Source organism: Eubalaena glacialis, chromosome 18 (genome assembly GCF_028564815.1).
Source record: "Eubalaena glacialis isolate mEubGla1 chromosome 18, mEubGla1.1.hap2.+ XY, whole genome shotgun sequence".
Taxonomy (NCBI): Eukaryota; Metazoa; Chordata; class Mammalia; order Artiodactyla; family Balaenidae; genus Eubalaena; species Eubalaena glacialis.
The window spans coordinates 56,854,710-56,868,294 of record NC_083733.1 but is presented as its reverse complement, the minus strand read 5'-3'; the positions used below and the strand labels follow the sequence as shown (position 1 = coordinate 56,868,294).

The following is a 13,585-nucleotide window of genomic DNA, read 5'->3' as shown; positions in this document are numbered from 1 at the left end:
AATCTTGACAGACATTATGTTCCCTCTTTTACAGGGACAGAAACCAGAGCGCGGGGCCCCAGATCTCTCTGTCCTCAAAGCCTGTTCTTCTGGCCGCTGTTCATCACACCAGCTACAGTTTTGTCAAGTAAACTTTTTATTCAAGTATAAGTACAGAGAAGTATACATATCATTAGTGTACAGTTCAACGAATTTACACAAAGTGAACACACCCATATAACCAATACTCAGATCAAGAAACCAAACAGAGAAGCCCCCAGAAGCTCCGCACATGCTCTTTCTGCCACCCTCATCCCCTCTGAAAGTTATCATTTACCTGATTTCTAACAGCATGGATTACTGTGTCCGTTTCAAACTCTCTAGGGACCCATACAGTGTGTACTGTGTTTTTACCTTCTTTTACTTAACATTATGTTTGTGAGATTCATATTGTGTGTAGGGATAGTTCTTTCATTTTCATTTCTGTATGGTTTCCATTGTGTGAATATGCCTAAAACTGGATATTTTCCTGTTTGGGACTATACTGATGCTATGAATATTCTAATACATTTCTTTGGTAAACATGGGAATATACTCCAGGGCAGGTATGTGTTTAGCTTTAGCAGACACTGTCAAACTATAGTACTAACTTACACTCCCACCAGTGGTGCATACATTTGATATAGTCTGTCATAAAAAAATTTTTTTGTGCAATGTCACTAATTATTAGAGAAACGCACATCAAAACTACAATGAGGGGCTTCCCTGGTGGCGCAGTGGTTAAGAGTCTGCCTGCCGGTGCAGGGGACACGGGTTCGAGCCCTGGTCTGGGAGGATCCCACATGCCGCGGACCGACTGGGCCCATGAGCCACAGCCGCTGAGCCTGCACGTCTGGGGCCTGTGCTCCGCAACAAGAGAGGCCGCGACGGTGAGAGGCCCGCGCACTGCGATGAAGAGTGGCCCCTGCTCGCCGCAGCTAGAGAAAGCCCTCGCACAGAAACGAAGACCCAACACAGCCAAAAAATAAATATAAATAAATAAATAAATTTATATTAAAAAAAAATGTATAAAGCAAAAAAAAAAAAGGTGGACAATAAAAAGAGTAATTAACACACACACACAAAAAACTACAATGAGGGGCTTCCCTGGTGGCGCAGTGGTTGAGAATCTGCCTGCCAATGCAGGGGACACGGGTTCGAGCCCTGGTCTGGGAAGATCCCACATGCCGCGGAGCAACTAGGCCCGTGAGCCACAATTACTGAGCCTGCGCGTCTGGAGCCTGTGCTCCGCAACAAGAGAGGCCGCGATAGTGAGAGGCCCGCGCACCGCGATGAAGAGTGGCCCCCACTTGCCACAACTAGAGAAGGCCCTTGCACAGAAACGAAGACCCAACACAGCCATAAATAAATTAATTAATTAATTTAAAAAAAAAAAAAAAAACTACAATGAGGTACCACCTCACACTGGTCAGAATGGCCATCATTAAAAAGTCTACAAATAATAAATGCTGGAGAGGGTGTGAAGAAAAGGGAACTCTCCTACACTGTTGGTGGGAATGTAAGATGGTGCAGCCACTATGGAAAACAGTATGGAGGTTCCTCAGAAAACTAAAAATAGAATTACCATATGATCCAGCGATCCCACTCCTGGGCATGTAACCAGACAAAACTATAATTCTAAAAGATACATGCACCCCTATGTCCATAGCAGCACTATTCACAATAGCCTAAAGAAAGAAATATCCAGGTCCAGATGGTTCCACTAGAGAATTCTATCAAACATTTGAAGAAGAATTAGCATCACTTTTATGCAATCTCTTCCAGAAAATAGAAGAGGGAACACTCTCCAACTCATTCAATGAGGCCAGAATTACCTTGACACCAAAACCAGGCAAAGACATTACAAAAAGAAGAAAGAGGAGGAGAAAGAGAAAGAAAATTAGTATCTCTCGTGAACTTAGATTCAAAAACCCTTAAAAATATAAGCAAATCAAAGACTGCAAAGTGTAAAAAGAATTCTATACCATAACCAAGTATGCAAGGCTGCTTCAATATTAAAAAATAAATCAATGTAATCCACCATGTCAACAAGGTAAAGAAGAAAAATTATATGATCATATCAATTGACATGGGAAAATAATTTGGCAATAACCAACACCATTTATGATAAAAACCCAACAAACTAGGAATAAAGGGGAACTGCTTCAACCTGATAAAACAGCATTTACCAAAAAACTACAACTAACAGGGACTTCCCTGGTGGTCCAGTGATTAAGACTCTGTGCTTCCACTGCGGGGGGAGTGGGTTTGATCCCTGGTTGGGGAGCTAAGATCTGCGTGGCATGGCCAAAAAAGAAAAAAGAAAAAAGAAAAAAAACACCTACAGCTAACATATTTAATGCTGAAAGACTGAACGTTTTTCCCCTTATTAGGAACAAAGTAAGGCTGTTCGCCTCTTATTGGACATAGTACTAGAAGTTCTAGCCAGCTAAACAAGGCAAAACAAAGATTTAAAAAATACTGATTGGAAAGGAATAAAATTGTCCTTATTTTCAGATGACATGATTGCATAGAAAATCCCAAGGATTCTAAAAAAAAAAAAACAACTAATAAACACACAAAAATCAGATGCATTTCTATACACTAGCAATGAAAATGTAGAATCCAAAATTTAAAACACAATGCTATTTATAATAGATCCCAAGAAAAATAAAGTATTTAAGTATAAATCTAACAAAACATGTTCAGGATCTGTGTGTTGAGAAAACACACTTTTTGGACTTAGAATAGAAATGCATTGTCTCACAGTTCTAGAGGCCAGAAAGTCAAGACCAAGATGTCAGAAGGGTTTGGAGAAAGGTTAGTTCCTTTGTGAGGAAGAATATGTTCCATGCCTTTCTACCAGCTTCTTATGGTTTTACTGGTAATTTTTAGCATTTCTTGGCTTGTAGATGATGCATCACCTCAGTCTCTCCCTTCATCTTCACGTGGTGTTTTCCCTGTGTGCATGTTTAACTCTGTGTCCAAATTGCCCCTTTTTATCAGGACACCAGTCATATCGGATTAGGGGCCCACCCTACTCCATTATGAGCTCATCTTAACTAATTATATCTGCAGCAAGCTTATTTCCAAATAAGCTCACATTCTATGGTATTGGGGATTAGGGGTTCAACATATGAATTTTGCAGGGACACAATTGAACCTATAACTGATCTCATTTTTCCTTATTAGAAGAGCTATATATGTGTACATATGCATATGTGTATATAAGTATATATGAATATATAAAGGACTGAATGGTACACATCAAACTGCTAACTGGAGTTATCCTCTGGGAAATGATGGGGAATGAGGAGGGTAGGTGGGCAATACTTATACTTTTTACCTCCACACTTTGAATTGGTTGAAAAATGTTCAACAAGTATGTATAACTATTGCAAATTTAAGCAAACAACTTAAGAGCCTTTAATGCACCTTATAGATGTCCTTCAAGGTAGATACTGGGCTTCCTTGGAGAGAAGTGGGAACTACAACAATTAAGTGATCCAAAATTGTTCGACTACTTTTCCATGTGCAAAACAGTAATATTTTATATGTCCCCACCAAAAGGACTTGAGAGTCAGTGGCAGAGTGGAAATAGCACTGCACCTGGAGCCCAGAGAGCCAGATGGAATTCCATTTCTGGCACTAGCCGGCCAAGTGACCTTAGGTTCTTAACCACCAGGGCATTTGCATTTTTCTCTTTAAATATTTCTGTAAATTTCAGATATGTAGTCCCATGGTCTATATTTATACAGATCTGGCTAATACATGTATGTTGTGTGTCACAGCAATATTTGACTAAGCTTAAAAATAGCCAACATCACTTTTCCTAGAAAAAGATCTGAACACAGACCACTGATCTGAGCTGTGTACTTCAAGTACAGCGTATCCATGTTATATGACCAGGCAGCCTGATTCTCCCACTCTGCCTCTGCAAAGTGTCTATACCACCCTCCATTATCGCTATGGGAAGGACAACTTCCACCGAAGGGCCATACAACAGACAGAGCTGAACCCCACAAACCTGTATCACCCCTCCAGAGCTTCTCTTCATTTCTCCATTAATCAGGAAATAATTATTAACTACCATGAGCCAGGACTATACCAGGCCCTGGAGATCCACTGATCAGCAAAATAAACACATCCTTATTCAGATTAAGGAAGTCAAGAAAACAATTACAAGACAATGTGAAATGTGTTTTGGTAAAGGAATTACAGGGTGCTGGGGGTGGAGAACCCAGCTCTCTGAGTTAGGGTCCTGTAACTCAGTCTTAAGGGTTTTCCAAAAACTTCTCTTCATAGAATTGCATCAACTCAGCTCTGAAATCTTGAGTTAGATAATTTTTCCCACTACCTGCTGCTTTTCCTTTTTCCTTTCAGTTCCATCTGTGGTTGCTGGAGAAAGGCATGGCTCGGGCAGGAAGTTGTCAAACCCCTGTAGTTCACCTATTCAAAGAAGAGAAAAATGGCATCTCTGACTGGGAGGCATTCTTTCAAATTCCTGGATGGTGTCATGTTTTCACTCTAGGTAGGAGGATCCACTCTGCAGAGTCCAGGTGTAAAAGGGTTTGATCACAAGTCCTGAGAATGATGAGAAATACCTATTCATTCCTCATCAGAGTCAATATCTACCAGAGCCCACTCACACTCACTAACCATTACATCAAGCACAAAGTGTCGCTTTGAAAGTTTTCAGAGTGCATGTTTATTAGTTTCTTCAGACACAGCACATGCCAAGGTGACAGGGCTCACATCACTTTTCTATTTTCTCTAAGTCCCCTCAGAATTCTTACTTCCTGTCCCCATAATATTTCTGAAGCCCCCTTTATACCGCGTAAGAACACAGCGAGAAGGCACTGGCTCTGAACCAGAAAGTGGGCCCTTACCAAAACTGAATCATGCTGGGACCCTCATCTTGGACTTCCCAGACTTCAGAACTTGTATAAATGAATGGTGCATCTTTGAAATGATGGCATCTTAAGAGTCAATGAACTATGATATGTATAATGCACAGTGGAAAGATTCCAGATTAGAACCTCCCCAAGGTCAGTGTATAGGAATGCAAGAGATTTCTGTGTCTTAATGTTGTATCCTGCAACTTTACTGAATTCATTGATAGACTTTAAAATAAAGACTGTTACAAGAGACAAAGAAGAACACTACATAATGATCAAGGAATCAATCCAAGAAGAAGATATAACAATTGTAAATATATATGCAACCAACATAGGAGCACCTCAATATATAAGGCAAATGCTAAGAGCCATAAACGGAGAAAGAAAATTGACAGTAACAGAATAATAGTGGGGGACTTTAACACCACACTTACATCAATGGACAGATCATCCAGACAGAAAATCAATAAGGAAAAACAGGCCTGAAATGAAACATTAGACCAGATGGACTTAATTGATATTTATAGGACATTCCATCCAAAAGCAGAAGAATACACATTCTTCTCAAGTACACATGGAACATTCTCAAGGATAGATCACGTGCTGGGCCACAAAGCAAACCTAGGTAAATTTATGAAAATTGAAGTCATATCAAGCATATTTTCTGACCACAGCACTATGAGATTAGAAATCAGCTACAAGAAAAAAACTGTAAAAAAACACAAACACGTGGAGACTAAACAGTATGCTACTAAACAACTAATGGATCACTGAAGAAATAAAAAAATACCCAGAGACAAATTACAATGAAAACACGACAATCCAAAACCTATGGACGTGGCAAAAGCAGTTCTAAGAGGGAAGTTTATAGCGATACAAGCTTACCTCAGGAAACAAGAAAAAGCTCAAATAAACAACCTAACCTTACACCTAAAGCAACTAGAGAAAGAAGAAAAACCCAAAATTAGTAGAAGGAAAAAAATCATGAAGATCAGAGCAGAAATAAATGAAATAGAGATGAAGAAAACAATAGAAAGATCAATGAAACTAGAAGCTGGTTCTTTGAAAAGATACACAAAATTGACAAACTTTTAGCCAGACTCATCAAGAAAAAAAGGGAGAGGGCTCAAATCAATAAATGTAGAAATGAAAAAGAAGAATTACAATGGACACCACAGAAATACAAAGGACCATAAGAGACTACTACAAGCAACTATATGCCAATAAAATGGACAACATGGAATGGACAAATTCTTAGAAAGATACAATCCTCCAAGACTAAACCAGGAAGAAATAGAAAATATGAACAGACCAATCACAAGTACTGAAATTGAAACTGTGATTAAAGAACTTCCAACAAACAGAAGTCCAGGACCAGATGGCTTCACAGGCGAACCTCATCAAACATTTAGAGAAGAGTTAACACCTATCCTTCTGAAACTCTTCCAAAAAATTGCAGAGGAAGGAAAACTCTCAAACTCATTCTATGAGGCCATCATCACCCTGACACCAAAACCACACAAAGATACCACAAAGAAAGAAAATTACAGGCCAATATCCCTGATGAGCATAGACAGAAAATTCCTCAACAAAATACTAGCAAACTGTATCCACCAATACATTAAAAGGATTATACACCATGATCAAGTGGGATTTATACCAAGGATGCAAGAATTCACTATCTGCAAATCAATCAGTGTGATACACCACATTAACAAACTGAAGAATAAAAACCATATGATCATCTCAATAGATGCAGGAAAAGCTTTTGACAAAATTCAACACCCATTTATGATAAAAACTCTCCAGAAAGTGGGCATAGAGGGAAACTACCTCAACATAATAAAGCCCATATATGACAAAACCCCAGCTAGTATCATTCTCAACAATGAAAACCTGAAAGCATTTTCTCTAAGATCAGGAACAGGACAAGGATGTCCACTCTCGCTACTTTTATTCAACATAGTTTTGCAAGTCCCAGCCACAGCTATCAGAGAAGAAAAGGAAATAAAAGGAATCCAAATTGGAAAAGAAGAAGTAAAACAGTCACTTTGCAGATGACATGATACTATACATAGAAAATCCTAAAGATGCTACCAGAAAACTACTAGAGGTCACTAATGAAATTTTCTTGATCTCACATTGACTATGGAGGAGGTTTTGTTATCTGCTTTTCAAATACAATCTAATAGTTTTTCCTTTGAGGAATTAAATTGATTTTGGCATTTACCAATTCAAATCATGGGGCATGATAATATGGAAGAAGGTGGCCTAAAGCTGTGGTAATCTCACTGAGCCAGAGAAACAGTACATCCAGGACTTGAGGAGTTAAGTTCCCAGAGAAAAAGGAACCAAAGAAAAATACTGTACTGATGACTCACATATGGACTCAAATTTGGACGGGAACATCTCCAAAAGCTCAACCTCATGTGTTTGAATTATAAATATGACAGCTGAATATCAAAACCAACTAACTCCGAATGACCTAAACCTGCATATTTAAATAAGTAATTAAAAAGACTGTTTATTAAAAAAAAAAAAAAAAAAAATTTCTGAAAAAAATTTAAATACTGGTGAAATAAATCCAAGAAAATCTACATAAATGGAAAAAAATAGAATGTTTCTGGATTAGAAGAATTCAACACAGAAAAAAAAAGGCAAGCCATGAAATGTTACAGATTGATTAAATGAACTACATTAAAATTAAGAATTTTTTCATCATTAAAAAAGTGAAAAGGGGGACTTCCCTCATGGTCCAGCAGTTAAGACTCTGCACTCCCAATGCAGGGGGCTGGGGTTCAATCCCTGGTCAGGGAACTAAGAGCCCGCATGCTGCAACTAAAGATCCCACACACAGCAACAAAGATCCCACATGCTGCAACTAATACCTGGTGCAGCCAAATCAATCAATCAATCAATATATTTTTAAGTGAAAAAAGGGAATTTCCTGATGGTCCAGTGGTTAGGACTTGGTGCACTTTCACTGCTGTGGGCCCAGGTTCGATCCCTAGTTAGGGAACTAAAATCCCACAAGCTATACAATGTGGGCCAAAAAAAAAGTGAAAAGATAAGTCACAGAGTGGGAGAAAAAAAATTGCAAAACATTTAACAAAAAATGACTTGTATCCAGAATATATAAAGAATTTGTACAGAGCAATAAGAAAAAAAAACAGACAACCCAATTTAAAAAATGGGCAAGAGACTTGAACAAATAGATTACTAAAATGAACAAGTACATTCTTGATTTTTTCACGAAAAAATCAAGGAAATGCACGTGAAAACCACAACCCAATACCACTACCCCTCTAGAATGGCTAACATTACAAAGTCTAACAAGGCCAAATATTGGTGAGGCTGTGGAGCAACCAGATTAGTCACATACTGATCGTGGGAGTTGAAATTGAAACATGTTTGGTAGCATCTACTGAAGCTGAGCCAAATGACCCAGCAATGACCATTAGGAAACTCCACAGCACATCCCAACAGAAACTGTGCACATGTGCATCAGAAGATAGTATTCATTAGCCCAAAGTGGAAACAGTAGAATGGGTAAATATGTAGTGATTTTTTTTTTTTTTTTTTTTTTTTTGGCCACGGCATGAGGGATCTTAGTTCCCTGACCAGGGATCAAACCTGTGACCCCTGCAGTGGAAGTACGGAGTCTTAACCACTGGACCACCAGGGAAGTCCCTGTAGTGATTTTTAAACAAGCAAGTACCATACGGCAACGAAAATGAACTATAGTTATGTACACAGGATAACACTGAGTGAAAGAAGCCAGTCACAAAACAACATAGACATATGATTCCATTTGTGTAAAGTTCAAAAACAAGCTAAATAATCTGTGGTGTAAGAAGCCAAAATAGTGGCTCCTTATGGGAGGTAGGGAGTGGAGAGTGATTAAGAAGGAGAATGAAGAGGGCCTCTGGAATGCTGGAAACATTCTCTTTCTTAACCTGGGTGTAGGTTATAAGGATGTATTCATTTTGAGATCATTCAATGAGCTACATACATTTATGATTTGTGCACTTACTAATATGTGTATTTTATTTCAAGAAGACATTAAAAATATTCTCATGAATCACATTAGAATGGTTGCCTACAAGGGGGCCAGGAATGTAAAAATGGGTATAAAAGAGAATAAATAGGTTGGTAGGTGGGTGACAGACATATAAGCAGCTGACTAGGTAGATGAAATGGAGCCTGGGCTAGCAACAGTTTTAGAGTTTTGTCTTGTCTAATATGGACACAAGTTACAGCTGGTTACTTTAATTTTAAATGGGTTAATGAAATTAAATTAAAAATTCAGTTCCTCCATTACATTAGTCACATTTCAAGAGCTCAGTAGACACATGGAGCCATTGCCTTTCACACTGGACAGCGCAAAACACGGAAAATTTTCATCATCACAGAAAGTTCTGTTAGACAGCATAAGTGGACATGGATAAGATCTCCTGGAGAAAAGAGGTAGTTAGAGAAAGAAGCAGAGAAAGAGAATCTGAGGACCACCAGTTTTTTTTAATTGAAGTATAGTTGATTTACAATGTTAGGCCAATTTCTGCTGTACAGCAAAGTGACTCAGTTATGCATATATATACATTCTTTTTTTATATTCTTTTCCATTATGGTTTATCACAGGATATTGAGTATAGCTCCCTGTGTTATACAGTAGGACCTTGTTGTTTATCCATTCTAAATGTAATAGTTTGCATCTACCAACCCCAAACTCCCAGTGCATCACTCTCCCTCCCCCACTCCCTCCCCGACTCCCTCCTGGCAACCACAAGTCTGTCCTCTATGTCTATGAGTGTTCTGTTTTGTAAATAGGTTCATTTGTGCCATATTTTAGATTCCACATATAAGTGATATCGTATGAAATTTTTTTTCTCTTTCTGACTTACTTCACTTAGTATGATAATCTCTAGTTGTATCCATGTTGCTGCAAATGGCATTGTTTCTGAGGACCACCAATGTTAAAGAGGTTATCGTAGGAAACAGACCAAAGTAACACAAGATCCAGAAGAAAGTGATATCATGGAAACCAAGACATTAGAAATTTTTGAGGAGGAAGCATTCATGTCAAATGTTAAAGAGGAGCTAGAATCAAGTGGCGAGTAAGAGGTGACTGGAGGATTTAGCAGGACAGTTTCAATGCACATGGAAGTCAGATTGTGGTGGGTCAAAGAGAGGTGGGTGGGGGGGGGGGCTTCCCTGGTGGCACAGTGGTTGAGAATCTGCCTGCCAATGCAGGGGACACGGGTTTGAGCCCTGGTCTGGGAAGATCCCACATGCCGCGGAGCAACTGGGCCCGTGAGCCACAACTACTGAGCCTGCGCGTCTGGAGCCTGTGCTCCGCAACAAGAGAGGCCGCGATAGTGAGAGGCCCGCGCACCGCGATGAAGAGGGGCCCCTGCTTGCCGCAATTAGAGAAAGCCCTCGCACAGAAACGAAGACCCAACACAGCCATAAATAAATAAATAAATAAATAAATAAAAGAGAGATGGGTGGGGAGGTGAAGAACAGGAACATAGCTGTAGCAGGTCTGAAGTTACAAGAAGGTAAAACAAATAAAGGGAATTTCCATAAAGCAAGGGAGCAGATGGCCAGTGTCGGATAGGAGGAATAAAAGAGATTAGCCTCAGCTCGGGTTCTCAGGAAATCACACATGCAGAAAATGATGTCTGGATTCCAGGCATGGAGTTAGCAGGTAGAATATGAAGAAGAGTGTTCCAAGTGTAAGGAACTGCACAGGCAATGGCAAGGTGGAAGGTGCAGGAAATGGAGCATTAGGGCTTGAGAGAGTCCTGCCAAGAGTGTGGACTTACATTCACAGGGACAGGGAAGCATGGAATTTCCTTGAGCAGGGGAGGAACAAGATCAAGTCTGAACCTCAGGGAGGTTAGTGGCAACTTGTGCAAGATGAAGGAGTTCCCCAAGGGGGTACAGAGACCCCTTGTGGGATCCAGAGCATGAAAGAACGAAGTTCAAAATTGCCAGAAAATCTGAATTGAGCTGCAGAGTAAATTGTCTCCACCTGTACCCTGGATCTCTAAAACCCAGACAAGCCAGAGGGTCCCAGGGGTCTCAAGTCATATGACCAGTACAGATCTGTCCCCTACAGATCTTGTCAGCAGGGAGAGGATAGAGGGCTTGGACACACAAACACCCCTTGTTTTGGCTCAGAGCAGGGCTGCCAGTGGCAGGATGGATGTGATTTCGCTGACCACAAGGAAGTGTCCCCACAGGTTATCTCAGGGGTTCCCAGTGGGGTTTCTGAGAATCGATATGATATGGAGTACAGTACAGGGTGCGTCATACCATACCCACCCACCTACACACACCCACCACACTCACACCCCTTAGGCTCTGAAAGGAGGGAGAAGGTCCCAGGGGTGTCAAATATTAAATTGTGAGGTTTCCCACCACTGCCGCCCCACTTCTGGGGACTCTGGCCGCAGAATGCAACAATGGGTTTTGAGGAGGGGGAAGGCATCTCTCTGGGGTCAACCAGGGGAGACCTCAAGGCTTAGAGATTGGGGGGCAGAATCACCTCTGAGTCTTACTCTAATTTTCTGCTCCCTCATCCCTTATTTCTCTGAGTGTCTCAGGCTAAACAAGGTGTATCCGACAGAAGATTTTGACATCTTGGTTTGCAATAGCTGTTTCCTCCTTAGGAGTCCCAGCAGCCCCTCCTCCCGGTCCTTTTCCTCAGGGACCCAGGCACCACTCCCCACAGAGCTCTCACTCTCCGTTGGTCCCCCCTCACCCCTGCCTGTTTCTTGATATGTCTGGCTCTTATCCAGTCTCTTGTTTACTCACCTCATTTTCCTGGTTGACCTTGGGCCCCAGTCAGCTCTGAGCCTTTCTCTCTCCCTTTGGGAACCTGCCCTGGGTGGGGCTCTAACAGCCCCCATCCACCCCGACCACCAAGAGGCCCAAGCCTTGTGATAAGAGAGGAGAAGTCCTGGGGGCAGCAGCTGCTGGGGTGTTGTCCGAGAGGGCACCCAGGCTTTGCAGCTGCTGTTTCCAGGGGAGACTCCCCAGGCAATGAGTCCTGGGGCTGGGCGGAGGAGAGCAGGGCATGGGTCAGGCCAGCCCCTCGGGAGGAATGGACTCCGCCTCAGAACGCCCACACCACCTCTCAGCTGTCTCTGCTTCAGCTCCCCGTGTGCAACCTACACCCCCAACTCCCATCCCAGGCAGATTTTGGGGTGATGGGGGCACAGAATCACCCAAAACTTGTTCAGCGAGTCCCTTCTCAGGAAGAAAAAAAACACCTCCCAGAAAACAAATTCTCCAGAAAGTGGAGCCCAGTGTCTGCATGGAACCAGGAAACAGGGGCCTGCATCATTCTTTACACACAGCTCCAGCCCCCAGGTGCCACCTGCTCCCCACCTGGGACCACACCAGAAGAGCCTGCCTCCCACCTATACTCCTTGAGAGTTTACAGAGTGCCCTCTTGGAGACAAGTAAGCCCAGTGAAGCTAGTTTTGATGTTCCTATTTTGCAGATTAGGTACCCAGGAGGCCCTGTTGGTCTAGGGGTGGAGGTATTGTGTCCCACAACAAAGTCCTGAGTCAGGTGCTCAGGTTCCTGCCCACCTCAGACACCTGCCCCCCACCGTGAGTGGTTGGAAAGAGGATATGTGTGGCTGGGGACCAGGGAACAGCTTGTGGCGGGTGGGGACCCGGATGTGGGTCCTTCACTGTTGTTCCTGGCAGGAGCCAAAGGAAAAAAATTTAGCCATTGAACCAGCAAACAAGACCAAATGCCACCTTCGACTCCTGCTCCCCACCCACTGAGGACCCAGGTCCAGGCCCTCAGCACCCTGCTCCCCAGCTGTTTCCCTCAGGGACACCACCCTTCCAGGACTGAAGTTTCCAGCAGGCTCCCCAGGCAGAGCCACCAGCTGTTCTCACACCCCTCTCAGGACTCAGGCATTCAGGCTTGCCCTCCACCCTTCTCAGGCCTTCCGGGGCCCCATTCCAGCTGGCCCTGGGATCAGGAGCCTCCTCTAAGAAGTTGGCACCATCTGCCTGGCAGGTGGCCCAGGGCGTGGCCTGAGTCAAGAAACTCCACTATATAGCCCAGCCCAGGGAACCTGGAGCTAGCCCTGCAGCTCCGGGAACCTGCAGGTGAGAGAGGCTGCATCCCCTTTGGAAGTGGGACATCAGGTCCCCTACCCTTGCCCCTGGCTCTAGGCATCCCCATCCCACTCACCCCAGACCCACTGGACATCCAACTCCCTATCCTACCTCTGTCCTGCCCTCCCTGCCCAACTCCCAGACCCACCAGATGTCCAATTCCCCTTACACACACACACTGGCCCTTGGATTCAGCCCACCTCAGCCTTCCTCGTGCCCAGGAAGCCCTTGTCCTGAGACTGGGCCCTTTTGTCCTCTGGCAGGAGGGGCAGACCAGCCTCCTATGACCCCCTCTCTTTCTCCACTGCAGACATGGGTTCTCTGCGGAGCTGGTGGATGCTCTGGGCCGGAGCAACCCTCCTGTGGGGTAAGTCAGACCAAAATCCCATCTATGTCCTGGTTCCAGTCTGAAGAACTCTACCTGCCTGGGTCAGCACCCTCCATTTGAGCCCCCTCCACAAACACATCTCCCAGTGTCACCCCAGGCTAGCTGAGATGAGAGAGAGGCCCTTTAAGTACTGCAGA

The 13,585-nt window shown here is 42.9% G+C and overlaps 1 protein-coding gene across 1 annotated transcript in view; it reads left to right on the top strand.

The window, feature by feature from the left end:
• The first annotated feature begins 13,372 nt into the window (after nt 1-13,372).
• The window catches only part of FCGBP (Fc gamma binding protein), a 38,501-nt gene continuing 38,288 nt past the window's right edge, over nt 13,373-13,585 (top strand). Inside the window, exon 1 of the mRNA XM_061173188.1 lies at nt 13,373-13,427. Within this exon, the coding sequence (XP_061029171.1) occupies nt 13,373-13,427 (55 nt within the window). The remainder of the gene's footprint in view (nt 13,428-13,585) is intronic.